General features: G+C 52.5%; 2 protein-coding genes across 2 annotated transcripts; both read right to left on the reverse strand.

The window, feature by feature from the left end:
* Positions 1-8,080: 8,080 nt before the first annotated feature.
* Positions 8,081-9,868, reverse strand: BJ171DRAFT_517823 (uncharacterized protein). Its single transcript, XM_053112179.1, has 4 exons — positions 9,671-9,868; positions 9,145-9,500; positions 8,884-8,917; positions 8,081-8,688 (listed from the first exon to the last, which is right to left on the reverse strand). Exons 1-4 carry the CDS (start codon positions 9,780-9,782, stop codon positions 8,309-8,311), a joined length of 882 nt encoding a protein of 293 aa, XP_052963506.1. The 5' UTR covers positions 9,783-9,868; the 3' UTR covers positions 8,081-8,308.
* Positions 9,869-11,085: 1,217 nt separating this feature from the next.
* On the reverse strand, positions 11,086-17,126 carry BJ171DRAFT_427566 (thiamine diphosphate-binding protein; the record flags this gene model as incomplete). The annotated part of the gene is made up of 16 exons (XM_053107812.1): positions 11,086-11,184; positions 11,404-11,817; positions 12,064-12,174; positions 12,443-12,958; positions 13,189-13,250; positions 13,501-13,549; positions 13,685-13,789; positions 13,913-14,104; positions 14,514-14,846; positions 15,077-15,153; positions 15,284-15,445; positions 15,688-15,799; positions 15,923-16,030; positions 16,291-16,486; positions 16,730-16,850; positions 17,057-17,126. The coding sequence occupies 16 exons, from the start codon at positions 17,124-17,126 to the stop codon at positions 11,086-11,088; spliced, it is 2,727 nt and encodes a 908-aa protein (XP_052963507.1).
* Positions 17,127-17,446: the final 320 nt, after the last annotated feature.

The following is a 17,446-nucleotide window of genomic DNA, read 5'->3' on the forward strand; positions in this document are numbered from 1 at the left end:
ATGTGGATGTGGATGTGGATGTGGATGTGGATGTGGATGTGGATGTGGATTGGATGTGGATGTGGATGTGGATGTGGATGTGGATGTGGATGTGGATGTGGATGTGGATGTGGATGTGGATGTGGATGTGGATGTGGATGTGGATGTGGATGTGGATGTGGATGTGGATGTGGATGTGGACATTAATGATAGGTGAGTAGATGTGTACATAATATTTGATATGGTCAATTCCTTGACCACAGAAACTGCCCATGATCGTAAATATGGGGTGGTAGTGGAGTCGGCGGCATCAATCCGCTCCGGCTCAGCGCCGGTCCGCTTTCAGTTCGCCCTAGTTTTCTGCCAACCAATCGTACCTCTTAAAGTCACCTTCGACATGGAGTGAGTACTTCAGTCCAGGGAATCCGCCATCTTTGCTTCCATCGCAATAATCTTCAATACTATCACATCCACAGTATGATAAATCCTCTGAACATCCTGGGGCGACTTTCGGAATGCGGCTATACGAGCTCTGAAGCTTGTAGCCAACCGAGTAGCCTTGATCATTGTTGTAGTCTCCTCCAATAGCCAAGCGACCTTCGCAATCTGTGGATTCAAATTTGAGGTGTTTCAGTTAGATTTACAGTAAGCCAGATCGAACGAGATTCAGTCAAATGATGTCTAATTAAAAGGTACCATGCACCTCATCAAAGTAATGAGAGGAGTATTGAATAATATAGCGAAAGCACCCAGGGACTATCTATAAATGCAAAGAAGAAAAAGAAAAAGAACAAGAAGAAGAAGAGGAAGAAGAAGAGGAAGAAGAAGAAGAGGAGGAGGAAGAAGAAAAAACGACAGCACAAAAATAAAAGCGAAAAAGAATGGTGACTATGGGTAGAGTCGAGAGGCTGTATGATGCGGATACATGGTCAACCAAGAATAAGCCATGCGTTAGGACCAAGAGAAAGGTAACGGTACGAAATCTCGGCATGATACCTGATGTAGAGTCAGTATACGAATTGGATGTAATGAGGTTGTATTCTTTGAGAGGTACGACCCAAGTTGACTGAGAAATGGTCTTGCAAGTGATAATAGGGCCCCATTGAGTTCCGCAGTTTGGAGGCGAAGTTGGGGTTGGGACTGAGGCTGAAGTAGATGATGACCTAGAGGCAGTGGTAGTAGTGGTAGTGGCTGGCTTGGAGGTCGTCGTGGTGGTGGTTGATTTGGAGGAGGAGGAGGAGGTAGTGGTAGTGGTGGTAGTGGTTGATTTGGTAGAGGTGGTAGAGGTGGTAGTGGTGGTAGTAGTGGTAGTAGTAGTGGTGCTTGGCTTTGTTGTAGTAGTAGTGGTGCTTGGCTTTGTTGTAGTAGTAGTGGTGCTTGGCTTTGTTGTAGTAGTAGTGGTGCTTGGCTTTGTTGTAGTAGTAGTGGTGCTTGGCTTTGTTGTAGTAGTAGTGGTGGTGGTGGTGCTTGGCTTTGTTGTAGTGGTGGTGGTAGTAGTGGTTGATTTAGAGGTAGTGGTGGTGGTAGTGGTTGTTGTTGAGGTGACTGGAACAGTGGTTGATCTAGTTGAAACAGTGGTCGATCTAGTCGAAAGAGTGGTCGAGCTCGAAGTGGACGGAGGTGGGCCCGGGGGCGGTATGCAGCCACAGTAGGCATTCACGTTGATTTGGATCGGTCCTCGGAAACTCTTGCAGTAAACGTTTCCATCAATTCGACCCGATCCACTGGCGCCATAGGTCGTGTATGGCTCGATGTCCGCACCAGGTGCCATAATCATTCCGACGAATTGCACTCCGGTCATCTGGATGTTTGTTGCCTTGTGGAAGTTGAAGATGATCTGACATCCAATATCAAGATCAAGAGCCACACTCAGGCTAGAGATCAATGCTTGAGTATCAGGAATGTTGATCACCAGAGTCTGAGAGTTGCTGAAGCATTTCTTGTAGTTTACGAACACGAAGCTTTGAATGTTTTTGATGTCTCCGGGTTTGATGTTCAAGACATGAACAGAACTAGAGACACACAAACTAGCATCAAAGGTAATTGTGATGGTGCCATACGCGAGAGTGTAGGAGACGTGCGAGCTTTGAGAGAGCGATCCAAGGTAAACCGATGTCGATGTAATGTAATCGATTGCCGAAGGGATATCGATTGTGCAAACCGTTTCGGATTTTTCCTGTATGATCGAGTTGGCAAGAGCGTTGGCAAGAGCGTTGGCAAGAGCGTTGGCAATAATGGCCGGGATTCATCAACCAAGTTAGAAATTGCTCAAGTACTAGGGCACCACCACAAGTCACTGGATCATAATAAAGCCATTCTCTCGCTATGTGATGGAAACACGAAAGTCCGGCCGAGTTGGCCAAGTCCAATGTGATACTGCTCCAGCTATGGGGATGTGATGGCCATCACCGAGGCTTTCCGATTCTATGGACTCATGGCCCAATGATCAGATGGCCTGATAGCTTGATGATCCAATGAATCGATGGCCGATGACATCACGGGTCTTCAGGCGCACCCACAGCTCGGCATTCACGTCCTCCCCACCCCTTGTTGACACCCATGCACACAAAATGCACAGCAAAATTCGTCGTCGGATACATACAATCATGGTGCATCCCTTTCCATAGAAGGAAAGCCCACTGTTCAAGACGTTGTAGTCCGAGTCATAGTCTCCAGGGCTACTTTCACAGTTGGTCCTTCCAGAGTTGCACAGGACATGACCGCTGTAGACTGCCGCCGGAACGCTGTCGAGTGGATGATGAAGCGTAGAGGTGTGGCACAGAGAAAAACGCATGGATGTGGATGTGGATGTGGATGTGGATGTGGATGTGGATGTGGATGTGGATGTGGATGTGGATGTGGATGTGGATGTGGATGTGGATGTGGATGTGGATGTGGATGTGGATGTGGATGTGGATGTGGATGTGGATGTGGATGTGGATGTGGATGTGGATGTGGATGTGGACATTAATGATAGGTGAGTAGATGTGTACATAATATTTGATATGGTCAATTCCTTGACCACAGAAACTGCCCATGATCGTAAAATATGGGGTGGTAGTGGAGTCGGCGGCATCAATCCGCTCCGGCTCAGCGCCGGTCCGCTTTCAGTTCGCCCTAGTTTTCTGCCAACCAATCGTACCTCTTAAAGTCACCTTCGACATGGAGTGAGTACTTCAGTCCAGGGAATCCGCCATCTTTGCTTCCATCGCAATAATCTTCAATACTATCACATCCACAGTATGATAAATCCTCTGAACATCCTGGGGCGACTTTCGGAATGCGGCTATACGAGCTCTGAAGCTTGTAGCCAACCGAGTAGCCTTGATCATTGTTGTAGTCTCCTCCAATAGCCAAGCGACCTTCGCAATCTGTGGATTCAAATTTGAGGTGTTTCAGTTAGATTTACAGTAAGCCAGATCGAACGAGATTCAGTCAAATGATGTCTAATTAAAAGGTACCATGCACCTCATCAAAGTAATGAGAGGAGTATTGAATAATATAGCGAAAGCACCCAGGGACTATCTATAAATGCAAAGAAGAAAAAGAAAAAGAACAAGAAGAAGAAGAGGAAGAAGAAGAGGAAGAAGAAGAAGAGGAGGAGGAAGAAGAAAAAACGACAGCACAAAAATAAAAGCGAAAAAGAATGGTGACTATGGGTAGAGTCGAGAGGCTGTATGATGCGGATACATGGTCAACCAAGAATAAGCCATGCGTTAGGACCAAGAGAAAGGTAACGGTACGAAATCTCGGCATGATACCTGATGTAGAGTCAGTATACGAATTGGATGTAATGAGGTTGTATTCTTTGAGAGGTACGACCCAAGTTGACTGAGAAATGGTCTTGCAAGTGATAATAGGGCCCCATTGAGTTCCGCAGTTTGGAGGCGAAGTTGGGGTTGGGACTGAGGCTGAAGTAGATGATGACCTAGAGGCAGTGGTAGTAGTGGTAGTGGCTGGCTTGGAGGTCGTCGTGGTGGTGGTTGATTTGGAGGAGGAGGAGGAGGTAGTGGTAGTGGTGGTAGTGGTTGATTTGGTAGAGGTGGTAGAGGTGGTAGTGGTGGTAGTAGTGGTAGTAGTAGTGGTGCTTGGCTTTGTTGTAGTAGTAGTGGTGCTTGGCTTTGTTGTAGTAGTAGTGGTGCTTGGCTTTGTTGTAGTAGTAGTGGTGCTTGGCTTTGTTGTAGTAGTAGTGGTGCTTGGCTTTGTTGTAGTAGTAGTGGTGGTGGTGGTGCTTGGCTTTGTTGTAGTGGTGGTGGTAGTAGTGGTTGATTTAGAGGTAGTGGTGGTGGTAGTGGTTGTTGTTGAGGTGACTGGAACAGTGGTTGATCTAGTTGAAACAGTGGTCGATCTAGTCGAAAGAGTGGTCGAGCTCGAAGTGGACGGAGGTGGGCCCGGGGGCGGTATGCAGCCACAGTAGGCATTCACGTTGATTTGGATCGGTCCTCGGAAACTCTTGCAGTAAACGTTTCCATCAATTCGACCCGATCCACTGGCGCCATAGGTCGTGTATGGCTCGATGTCCGCACCAGGTGCCATAATCATTCCGACGAATTGCACTCCGGTCATCTGGATGTTTGTTGCCTTGTGGAAGTTGAAGATGATCTGACATCCAATATCAAGATCAAGAGCCACACTCAGGCTAGAGATCAATGCTTGAGTATCAGGAATGTTGATCACCAGAGTCTGAGAGTTGCTGAAGCATTTCTTGTAGTTTACGAACACGAAGCTTTGAATGTTTTTGATGTCTCCGGGTTTGATGTTCAAGACATGAACAGAACTAGAGACACACAAACTAGCATCAAAGGTAATTGTGATGGTGCCATACGCGAGAGTGTAGGAGACGTGCGAGCTTTGAGAGAGCGATCCAAGGTAAACCGATGTCGATGTAATGTAATCGATTGCCGAAGGGATATCGATTGTGCAAACCGTTTCGGATTTTTCCTGTATGATCGAGTTGGCAAGAGCGTTGGCAAGAGCGTTGGCAAGAGCGTTGGCAATAATGGCCGGGATTCATCAACCAAGTTAGAAATTGCTCAAGTACTAGGGCACCACCACAAGTCACTGGATCATAATAAAGCCATTCTCTCGCTATGTGATGGAAACACGAAAGTCCGGCCGAGTTGGCCAAGTCCAATGTGATACTGCTCCAGCTATGGGGATGTGATGGCCATCACCGAGGCTTTCCGATTCTATGGACTCATGGCCCAATGATCAGATGGCCTGATAGCTTGATGATCCAATGAATCGATGGCCGATGACATCACGGGTCTTCAGGCGCACCCACAGCTCGGCATTCACGTCCTCCCCACCCCTTGTTGACACCCATGCACACAAAATGCACAGCAAAATTCGTCGTCGGATACATACAATCATGGTGCATCCCTTTCCATAGAAGGAAAGCCCACTGTTCAAGACGTTGTAGTCCGAGTCATAGTCTCCAGGGCTACTTTCACAGTTGGTCCTTCCAGAGTTGCACAGGACATGACCGCTGTAGACTGCCGCCGGAACGCTGTCGAGTGGATGATGAAGCGTAGAGGTGTGGCACAGAGAAAAACGCATGGATGTGGATGTGGATGTGGATGTGGATGTGGATGTGGATGTGGATGTGGATGTGGATGTGGATGTGGATGTGGATGTGGATGTGGATGTGGATGTGGATGTGGATGTGGATGTGGATGTGGATGTGGATGTGGATGTGGATGTGGATGTGGATGTGGATGTGGACATTAATGATAGGTGAGTAGATGTGTACATAATATTTGATATGGTCAATTCCTTGACCACAGAAACTGCCCATGATCGTAAAATATGGGGTGGTAGTGGAGTCGGCGGCATCAATCCGCTCCGGCTCAGCGCCGGTCCGCTTTCAGTTCGCCCTAGTTTTCTGCCAACCAATCGTACCTTTGGAGGTTTCCTTCCACATGAGCGCTATACATCAAACCCGGGAAGATGTTGTTCTCCCCGTTTGTGCAGTAATCTTCAACCGCATCGCAGTCACAATAGCTCTGTCCGGATGAACACCCGGGGGCGATTTGAGGTATATTTGAATATGACGTTTGCAACCTGCCTCCGATGGAATAGCCGTTCTTATTGTTGTAGTCTCCTCCAATAGCCAAGCGACCTTCACAATCTGTACCAAAGTTGGTATTAGTTCCAAGGTCTTGCCCTCTGTTCTCCGCATCGCAGATCTTCCCCTCTCTTGTCAGGTTCACCCAAAACCTTGCTGCCCGTATGGGTTTAGATTGATTCCCTCGCTTGGGCATCTTCCGTATATCCCTCCGTTGTGGCTCTATGATCGGGTACTTACCAGATGTACTCTCGGTGTAAGAATTTCTGGCGATCATGTTGTATTCGCGCAAGGGAACAGTCCATTTTTTGCTCACGGCTGATTGCGACAGGTACGAACTCGACAAGCTCGTGCAAGTCACCGTCGGGCCCCAGTCGCCTCGACATCTCGCTGCTGCACCGCTCTGACTGTCGTAATAGGGGTTCTGTGGGATGCCTTGGCCAGCCACATTCGACACGACTCCCGAAAGGATCAAAAATGCACCCCAAATGACGTTCGCCCTCTGGCTTCCCTTTCCCCTCTCTCTTCTCACATCCATGATTGCGGTTAGTGCCCTGTGTTTCGGACCCGCTGCAGGAGTAATATATCTACCAATTGCTCTACGAGCCGGGATTTCACGTTAGCGCGTGCTCCAATGTTCTTTTTCGTCGACCTTATCGATTGTGTGTTTGTAAGAAACGCGGCTCGCTTTCTGTGGTGTTGATGTCTTTTGATGAGCGCCAGGCTTGCCAGCAACCAGCATCAATTGGCGAGAAACGATTGTCCCCGAAACTGCCAAGTAGAGTCGTCCAAGCCCCCATCTGTCCCCGTCCGTTATATTGCTCGGCTCGTTCGCTTTGTCTACCGGATGTCGTCACCCGAAAGGAACCCACTCGCATATATGTTACTCTGATTGAGCTCCTGCATATGTGCTTGCAGCGTCATCCAACAATCAAATGGGGAGCCCCACGGCATGATGCAATCGTTTCGACTTCTCTCTCCTTCCCTCACATTCTAAATACCTTCTCTTGCACATTTGCTTTGCCTGGTCAGCTCTCACACTATCGTGTACTTGATCCAACGGGGCACACCCTCATCTCCAGTGCTATTTCCAGTGGCCACCTCTGTCTTTCGCAGCTCTCTGGCCCGGCAGGATAGATACCAATTACATCCAAACGCCAGCATCCAATCCCGATAGTGAGTGCCATTCCTCTTGAACGTCAGTCACATTGTGGTCAAGGATGACGGTGATGTGTTGAGAGTTCCCTGATTGTTTTAGAGCAAACATATTGCTCTCGAGATGCTCGGATAATCGACTGAACCACCCGAAAACTACGTGTTTCTCCTTCGTATATGCCTTCCGATAGTCTGCATTTCCCACAAGACCGACTTGTATTCAACCTGTCCCTTGTCTTGGAGCGAATCCAACACGACATCATCCTTCGGCTTGCCAGGCACATTGTTCATACTTGCTTTGTCCGGTGCGGTCCGGTCCCGGACCGCCTGATACCATCTGAGACTCTGACTGTTGGTTGAGCCCCGGCAGCAGTCCATGCAAGCCATGGCGTCTCGATGGGATTCCCACTGAGTCTGAATCTGTGCCAATGCAGCTTGGACTGGGAGGCTTAATCTGTGGCAGCCAACCCGCGAGCATCATCGACGACGGCTTCCGCGCATCCCACAGTCACAGCGGTTCGCGAGGGTCAATAGGGTCGATAACTCTGTGGCCAGCTTTACGCCAGCGGAGTGGTACCTCCAGCGCGGTGTTCTCCCCTTTCATGACTTCTCGGATTCACAACTGCACCGGGCACTTGTGAAGTCACCAGATCACATATTCTGTATGGGCATTCAATGACCACCGTCCAAACAAAGCAGGGCAGTGTCCAGTTGCGTTCCTTCACATCAGCTATCAACTGTTGTTGGTTTGGGTAGCACCCTCTTGAGATGCTACATACATTTGGCTCTCTGGACAGCTCTGTGGCTTCTCGACGCCAAGATCAAGTTTCCAAGTGCTCGATGGATGCCTCCCCCTTGTATGCATCAGGAATTCCGAATGGCGAGCACAATGCTGGTTCTCTTGGGCACACTGTTTGGTCACGGTCGGTGTGTATTCACACCCAGGTAAAAGTGGCACGCAGGATTCAAAATAGGGTGTCTCGCTTCGGTTAGAGGTAGACTTCAAAATCAAGGGGATCAAATACTCAAACTTGGCCGTGGAGCTGCTCAACGACGGCAAACACTAATGGCATAGCGAGCCCACTAACGAGGACGAGAGACTGGCATCTAGACAATCTCACGCTGTCGGATCCAGACGTTCAGACCAAACTTTTCACCCCACTCTGGCGGCATGCCGCCATGGAGGGTCATGGGGTCCTCCTCGCCCTTGCCGTTCATATCGAAGAACAGAACGGCGCTGCCCTTCTTGGGGTAGACGCTGAGCTTGAGCTCGGGGAAGAAGGTGTGGCCACCGGTGCCCTTTGCAATCAGCTCAGTGATGTTGGCGCCTTCCTTCTCCTTCTCGGCGATCCACTCCTCCGGCGGGTTCGACGAGATTTCGTTCAGGTATCCGAAGATGGTGATGACCCGTTGGCCGCCGTTGGCAGTGTATTTCTTGTATGCCTCCGGGTCGCTCTTTGCAAAGTAGTCGTAATGAGGGAGATAGCCTGAAAGAGGGATTACGTGAGATTGCCATACTGCTGCCGTTGCTGCCGTTGCTGCTAGACAATGGTGACTGTGTGTGCGGTATGTCGAGGCTCCACACTATCGCCAATTCGGCCGACTGACCGACACCAACAGCGCCAGTGGGAGGGGGAGGAACTCGAACTGGCATCTTCTCCTGGGATAACTGGGGCACTTACGTTGACCCTTGGCGTAGTGGACTACTTGGAGAGACTATCGGATGTTGCAAACGTCAAACGAGAGGTTAGCGTTTGTTCTACGGTTGAATCGTATCGAGCCATCGCCGAGATCAATTCGGCTCCTTCCTTAAACCTCGTCAGGGACCAGCATCGTTGCATCCACTGGCACACCCTGCGCGACCACTTCCTTCATGCAAGAGCCATGAGATAAGGCAAACGGCCACTCATTCCAGCTGCGAAGAAGGTCAGGGCTCAACCCACCTCGATGTGATTGACGGGGAACGAGGTTAGCATCGACGCACGCTCCTCGACGCAAGCGATGACATCGTCATGCGATTTGCCAAGGAAGGCAGTTGACGAGGTGCGGGCTTCGTGGACGCTGTCGCCGTTGGAGGAGGCTACGGGAGAGCGCTGGAATCGTGGGCGAGCCAGCTCGACAATGTGGTCGGCCTCGCGATAGGACAGGAAGTTGTCGATCCTCATGACCAGCGGCTCATGGACCAGAATTTTGGCGGTATAGTGATGTTCGCACACATAAGGGCCAGTCTCGGCGTACAGAGATTTCGGGGCCGTGACTTGGGCGGCCGAGGAGCCTGTGCTTGCTCCGGAAAGAGTGACTGGACAAGACATTGGGCCAGCAGCAACGGAACAAGAGGTAGGAGACAATGGAGAAGAGAGAGGGAGGAGACGAGCTCTGGTTAGAAACAGGGCGCTGGTGTCGAAGCGGCATGAAGTCAAGGCCGCCAGTGCCCTGGAGGCACCGGCAAACAGGAAGCATGAGACTTACAAACGGAAAAGAGAACCACAAAGATGACGACGCAGGCCAAGAGCAGGAGCGACTGGTAGTTCTTGGTCAGCCGGACCCGTCCGGAGAGCGAGGTGTACTTGGTTTCGGTCATGGGCGAGCGTATGGGGGGGGGCAGTCAGAGCGAGTGACAGACACAACCAGGGTGCTTGGCGGCGGCAGCAGCAACAGACAGGGAAGGCAGCGAGCAGAAGCCGGAGGCACACCAGCACGGAGGATGGGAGGAAAGGGCGGCGGGGCCACGGGAGCCGCCAGCCGGTCAGGCGGGGGCTCGGGGCGGGGGCCAATGGGGCGCGGCCTGTTGGTTGTGCTTGGTCGAGGGCAAAGACGCTTGTACAGGGTGACATTGAGCCAAAGGCGACATTGGCCCAGGCCAACATTCGTCCAGGCCAACGTAGGTCCGGGTCGGCGCTGGGCGATTGGGCTCTGTCAGGACCGCTGCGATGATCGAGGCGGTTTCGGGAAGACCCGCTCGCCCACTCGCTTCTCTGCAGAGCAACTTTGTCTTCGAGCGAGACGAATCCTTTGGCCCAACCTTGGCCCCTTTGCATGAACATTCCAGCCAGAAGCCGTACAGAGTTGGATTCAGCGTGCTCAGGCATCTGCTTTGGCATCCGCTCTGGCTTCTGTTCCGGCTTCTGTTCCGGCTTCTGTTCCGGCTTCTGTTCCGGCTTCTGTTCGGGCTTCTGTTCTGGCATCACCCCAGACTTCTGCTCTGGCATTCGCTCCAGCTTCTGCTCCCCTCTCCCGAACCGATGCTAGCGCTGGCCATGATGTCTCTGGCAGCCGGGCAGTGTTCGTCGCCGTCCTGCTCGCACTTGCATCTGGGCTTGCATCTGGGCTTGCACCAGCGTCCTCTCCCTCGAACGGCTGGCGTCCCAAGAAATAGCAAGTCGCATCGTCAGTCATCCAGCATCGGCTGCGCCGCCCAAAAAGGAAGGCACCGCGCCGTCGCGTGTCGCGCAGGACACTGGATTGGATCCGCCAAGGCCGGCTGACCACGACGGCTGCGCTTTGCTCCGCGACCTTGCCAGTGCGAGAGTGGTGGAGATCAGATCCATCAATCACTTCATAAACAGACTGAGGGGATGTAGACTCTGCAACCCATTTGTCAGCGTAGTATGCGATGGCATGCGTCTAATTATGCCATAAGAAATAGAACAGATCACTTTGGCAGCCTCCGAGTGAACACCACCGGCCGCAGTGCAGCGATGCGGAAATCGAGGGTGCTGTGTTTGGCCATGAATGCGATGAGTGGGTGGGTGTATTCGGGTTCCAGAAAAAAACCCTGGCATGGCTCAAAACGGGGTGTCCCGTTTCATTTTGGAAACGCTGTATTGACGAGCACCGCCGGAGCGCTTCCAAAGCGCGTCCTTGCCAAGTGCCGCTGAACACGTCTAGAATGCACCTTTGACGACCTCCTCCTGCTCTTTCTTGTGGCGAGAGGAAATACCCACGGCAGGGGCGGCGCATGCCTTGCGTCCATGGTACTTGAGCTATCGAGGGTGTGCCGTGATCACCAGAAAGGGCGTTAGCAAAGCCGTGCCCCATAAACGCTGCATTTCGATACCAGTCTCTGCCTTCATCCGGTGCCGACAAGGTCACTTCATTTTGTCGCTCGTGGGATCAATCTTCCCACCCATGTTCCTTCTCTTCCTCGATTTCGTCGCGCTCCTCGGCCAGTGCAGGCCTCCATCCCACATAACGTCACTTACGATGTGGTTCGGAAGCAGTTGGGCCAGACGGGGTCCAACAAACGGAAACGCGCCCTGATTCTCGGGCTCCTCTTGGACCCACAACCACTGAGTGGCAGTGCTGCGGTACTTGTCCACGATGCGTTTCAAATGCGCCGTTGGGAAAGGATTGAGCTCCTCGAGACGGACCAGACTGACGTTCTTATCGAGTCCACGGCTCGCCCGCTCCTTGACAAGATCGTAGTAAAGCTTGCCCGAGACAAACACAACCTTGTTCACCTCGCCGTGCTGGCCATCCGGGAGCGTGGGGTCATCGAGAACCGGCTGGAAGGTCGTTCCGGGCTCCATCTCATGGAGCTTGGAGACAGCAGCCGGGTGCCGCAGTAGAATCTTGGGGGCGGCCACGATCAGTGGCTTGCGGAAGTTGCGAGCCATCTACAAGCAATTCAGTTTAGCGAGTCATCCGTCAGCGACCAGGTTAAGACCATCGGCGCCAGCTCGTTGCCCTACCCGGAGCTACTCTGACCGCTCAGTCGCATCCATTCAATTCGGCACCTATCCAGTAGGCGCCTTTGGGGCCGGGAAGCAGCACTTGTGCATGTAGACCCATCCAAATCCTATCAACACTCATCAAGGAGCAGCCGCTTGACGATCATGTCTGGCTTTCGGGCATCAGCGTACCTGTCTGCGGAGGACGTGGAAATACTGTGCTGGAGTGGTCACATTGACGACATGCATGTTGGGATTGTCAGGCGTGCTGTCATCCAACACATTGTACTTGTGGTCGCAGAGCTGTTCAGATATGGATGGCACAGCGTCAGTGCCGGTCCCAAAGCACCCTCGGTAAGACCGGTATGCTCCAACAGTCGCCAGCTACGACACAATAATATGAAGCAGGAAACGGAGGGGAGGCCTTGATAGTCAAAGTCCCCATCCAACTGTCACCAAGCCACTCAATGCTTAGTGTCTCACATGCTACTTCTTGCCCATGCCCACTCGTCTGCAGCCCTTGGTTGACCAAAGTCGCCTGCTCGTTCGTCTCACAGCAGGGTCTACATACCTGCAGGAATCGCTCGATTCGGCAGCTCGAATGCTCGGGACCTGCTCCATCGTACCCGTGAGGAAGGAGCATCACAAGGCCACTTTGACGCAGCCACTTGGTTTCGCCGCTGGCAAGGCAGGTATCAATCACGATCTGGGCGCCGTTGAAAAAGTCGCCAAACTGGGCCTCCCAGATGCACAGGCGGTCGGGGGTCTCCCACGAAACGCCGTATTCAAAGCCTAGCACGGCGTACTCGGAGAGCGACGAGTTTGCAATTTCGATGTGCCCTTGGCTGTCGGAGAGCTTGTTGAGGGGAATGGCGGTTCGCTCCGTCTCTTGGTCCACCATCATGACGTGGCGCTGCGAGAAGGTTCCTCGGCCAACGTCTTGACCCGAGATACGCACGTGCTTGCCTTCCATCAGGAGACTACCAAAGGCAAGAGCCTCGGCCGTGGCCCAGTCCAGGCCCTGGCTCTGTTCAATGTTCTTGATTCTCGGGTCGATGTGGAACTTTTTGAGTCTTGAATGGGGGACCTTCAGTCGTGGAAATTCACACTTCTTAGTCTGCGACGTCACATTCACTGCCACTGGGATTTCGGCTCCGCTCTCCCGCCGATACTACCGGCAATAGAGAGACTCTTCCATCATCCAGAGGATGAACGATGACTCGTGCGGCAGAATTGCGTTGCTGCTCCTCATCCGAAGCCCACTCCTGCCGAATTAACCCAGCAGCACAGTGGAATGCGAGGCGTGAGTCAACTCACAAAGCCATCAGGCAGAGTCACTGAGCGTGTACCAATGTACTTGAGAGTATCGTGATCGACACCTGCAAAGAGGAGAGCCCGGGGGAGTTAGTCGTAGGGCCCATACGATCTTGGTGCTCGACGACTTCACGAATGATAGGAACACTATATGAGCGTATGCTTGCGGACCAACTGAACACTTATATGCCACATCAACGTCAAAGTACCGTGGCGGGGACTTGTGTGCGTCATAGCTGCCTGCCCCGCTCTGGCGATCAAATGCGGGGTGTATCATACACGGCACACACGAGAAAAGGGTACGTTATACGCTACCAGTGTCGATTTGCACAACGGCTTCCGTGGGCATGATCATACTGCTCCACTTTCCCTCTAGGGTATCAGCCTGGGTAAGTACGAAGGGCAACATCAATCAGTCGGTTATCCAAGACTTGGCCTATTCTTCAGAAGAGAGCGTCTGCAAGGCCGCTCGTGGCTACATTGGCCAAAGGCCGCCTACCTTTGGCTGGAAGTTATAGCTCTGGTTCAAATCGGCATCGAGCTCGTCAAAATATCTCTGTCGGAACTCATCCACCTCTGCACGGCTGCCAATGACGCCTTTGTCCTGTCATAGATACAGTTTGAGTCAGTATGCAACCCAGGAGATATCGGAGGAACGGCAAAGCAAAATAATAACGGCAGTCAGGGGCAAAACGAAATGCAGGCCCGACGAGAGTCGAGAACTCACAATCAGGCGCTCCTCATAGAGAATCGGCACGCTCTTTCTGGCGCGGATGTTCTTGTACATTATTGGCTGGGTAAACGCAGGCTCGTCAAGTTCGTTGTGGCCCATGCGTCGGTAGGCAATCAAGTCAATGATCACGTCCTTTTTGAACTTGTTTCTGTAGTCAAGTGCAATCGAGGTGGCATAGGCAACTTCCTGTTTGGTAGTGATGACGATGACGATGACGATGACGATGATGATGACGATGACGATGACGATGACGATGACGATGACGATGACGATGACGATGACGATGACGATGACGATGACGATGACGATGACGATGACGATGACGATGACGATGACGATGACGATGACGATGACGATGACGATGACGATGACGATGACGATGATGATGATGATGATGATGATGATGGTGGTGGTGGTGGTGGTGGTGGTGGTGGTGGTGGTGTCGAATCGAAAATTGGCAAATGATAAACTTAAAGGTCAGTCCGAGCCCGCTGTAGATACAGCTCATCTGTCTATTCAATACAGCCAAGCTTCCACGCTTCACCCACGCGGACTGCATCATCTCTATCTCACGTCCAGGGAATCTATCACGCACCTCGGGGAAGTCTGCATTGACATGGATGATGGGGCAGTTGATCATTTTGCCAATGTCGGACGTGTAGATGGTACTGCGGGCGTTCATGGCTGGGGTGGTGTATCCGATCTGGTTGTTGACAATCAGATGCACCGAGCCGCCAGCAGTAAAGTGAGGTAGATTCGATAGTCCCAGGGTCTCGGTGACGACACCCTGGCCCGTGAAAGCGCTGTCGCCGTGAAGTTGGACGCACAAGACTCGGTCGCCGATAGAGCACGTCTGTCCTTCGGTTCCAGAATCGTAGAGATGCATTTGGCGTGCTCGAGCCTTGCCAAGAGCAATAGGATTGGCGGTCTTGTTTGGAAAATACGAGCAGTGGTAGCCCATGCGGTGACCATGTGTTATTCAAGGGAATCAAAACCACAAGTAGATAGTGGGGGAGGGAGGAGGAGATTCAGCGACGAGGTCATTGGCTCAAAAGCAAAGAGACTGAGAGATCCTGGAATCCCCTCATGATGCGACGATCAACTAGTAGTATTTGTGTCAAGCCCAGCCAGAGCGCCAATAAGTGTTTGTGCTCTTACCTCAAGATGCGACGGGTTATGGACCAAGGAAACGTGGATAGGGTCTTCGCCCTGATAGTCCAGATCGACCGAGGTTCCTGCGGTGGTGCGGATTGATGACGTTTCGCCACGAGAATACAAAGCGAGTTTCATTGAATTCAGCGGCGATCCCACATTCGGCGATCCACAGACACAAGCGTCCCTGAGCTGGTGGAGCGAGGTACCTACCAATATGGGAAAGAACATCACCAATGGCGGGGAGGTTGTCAGGGATCTCAGAGTTGCCCTTGACCTTGTGGAACAGGGCCGCAGGAGGGAACCGGAGGATGTCGGTCAGCAGATTCAGACGACCGCGGTGGGGCATACAAATGATTGCATCCACGATGCCGGCTATAGAAATTTGGACAAAACAGAGCGGGTGCCGACGATATCGGCATTAGCAGCAGCATCGGCATAGTCATTCGGCGGTGCAATACATGAGCACACAGAGTAGCGAGCATGAGATGGCCTCGAATCGGCATGAAAACGAGGTAGCATAGAAATGCAGCAGTGAAGTAGTGTGGACGTAGCTTGTTCGCCTCGCTGCTGCCGAGTCTGCAGAGCCATGGAGCGCAGCACAAGGATGGACATACCCTTGGATGCGTCGCTCAGGAGTGTATCGAGAACAATCATCATGCTCTCTGCACCTTCCAGCCCGTAGCGCTTGACGTTGGGGAACTTTTTGGCCATGAACCGGTCAAACACCTGGCAGCCCATGAGAGCGTTGAAAGAGTGATTGGTTACCACTGTGCTGAGATTGAGTTGTGGGAAACCGGATCAATCAAGGCAGCTAGAGCATCTGCCGCCGGGCAGATATAGGAAGCGCACCTCTGATTTCGTGAGGAGTTGGTAGATGCGGAGCCTTTCTTGATCAGAGAACTGCTTTTTTTGGTACGATTCAATGTACTGGGCAAACCATCTCTGCTCGCTTGGGCACTGCGAGGATGAGTGAGAGGGGTATGGAGAGCAGAGTGAATATAGCGCATGCACCCAACAGCCACAGGCGCATGCACCCAACAGCCACAGGCGCATGCACCCAACAGCCACAGGCGCATGCACCCAACAGCCACAGGCGCATGTACCCAACAGCCACAGAGCGTCCATGAGGGCAGCGAGAGTCTGAGCAGATTGATGGCCTATAATAGCCAGCAAAGGCAGAACGTGGTTGTCACATATCTGCTGTTCAGGACACTTACTGGAATGTGGCAAAACTCAAAGCCGATGCGGCTGCTGTACGAGGCCTTCAGGTGAGCCAAGATACGCTCGATGCTTGCACTCTCGCGCGAGATATTGGGGTCGTTCGACTGCCCGACATGGAGGATGCCGTCGAGACAGAATCGGGTCCCCGTTTCGGGGATGCCGTAGCGAGCTGGATCGAGCTCGGGCACCGACCTGTCAACGAAGTGGGGGAGGGAATTGGCATCATTGCGAAACAAAGAGATCCAACAAAAAGCGGGTTCGCGACCACTTCGAGAGTGCCGTCGGCTCGCGCCCTGGCACTGCCGCTCTCCTTGCTGATCGAGGAGAGTACTCGGTGGTGAAATGTGCTTCGTGAGATGTCAAAGACAGCGCCTCAGCAATGAAGGTAGCAAGACAAATCAGGCGATCGCGGTGTCTTGCAGCGACGGCACATACTCTTCCGACAAGAGCCCCAGCGGATCGAGGTGCGCCTTGCGGTGACCATATTCTCGGAAAGCCTGAACGAGCTGCAGCAAATTTGCATTCTGGACACGATTGGCAAGCTCCGAGGGCGAGTCTGCGGGATGACGGACGAAAGGCAGTGCAAACGGTATCGGGAGGGCGTTAGTACTCTGAAATGGATCGGGTTGCTGTTGGCCATGCATGGCGCTTGGAGTGAGACCGCACAGATCTTGGACAGGCACGATCGCAGACAAAGTCGGGAGGCAATCTCGGAATCTCCGGTTGCGGAAGAGTCAACGAGAGGCCAGAGGAGGCACTTACAATCCGGAAGCGCAAACGGACGAGGGGTTCGATACCCGTAGACATCCTTATCGTAGTGATAGAGGCGCATACGCATCGTCACCGGCCGGGCCACCGAGCGAAGGCGGTTGGCTAGGCCCCGCGACGGGAAAGCCATCTTGGCGAGCTGAGAAAGCATGGGAGTTGTCAGAGACGAGAGAAAGAGCGTTTGCGGAGAGGGATGGAAGCGCGACGGTCCGGCGAGGCAACGGGAGGAGCTCGAGGGCTCGGCGACTGAGGATCGGGAGTGGGAATGGGCGGCTGGTCAGGGCCCGAGGCACTCTGGTGCTGCAGCGGGTCGGCGATCGGAGAGGCAGAGAGGGCAGGTATGCAGTCTCGGCTTTGGCGAGACCAGACGGGGCATCGGCGAGG

The sequence above is a fragment of the Polychytrium aggregatum genome (genome assembly GCF_025602895.1).
Source record: "Polychytrium aggregatum strain JEL109 chromosome Unknown BJ171scaffold_39, whole genome shotgun sequence".
NCBI lineage: Eukaryota > Fungi > Chytridiomycota > Chytridiomycetes > Polychytriales > Polychytrium > Polychytrium aggregatum.

Coding starts and splice junctions, on each gene's coding strand:
- BJ171DRAFT_517823 (XM_053112179.1), bottom strand. CDS start 9,782: ATGACCGAAACCAAGTACACCTCGCTCTCCGGACGGGTCCGGCTGACC. Junction 9,501..9,670: donor TGTGGTTCTCTTTTCCGTTT/GTAAGTCTCATG, acceptor TGTCTTGTCCAG/TCACTCTTTCCGGAGCAAGC. Junction 8,689..8,883: donor CCACTACGCCAAGGGTCAAC/GTAAGTGCCCCA, acceptor TCCCTCTTTCAG/GCTATCTCCCTCATTACGAC.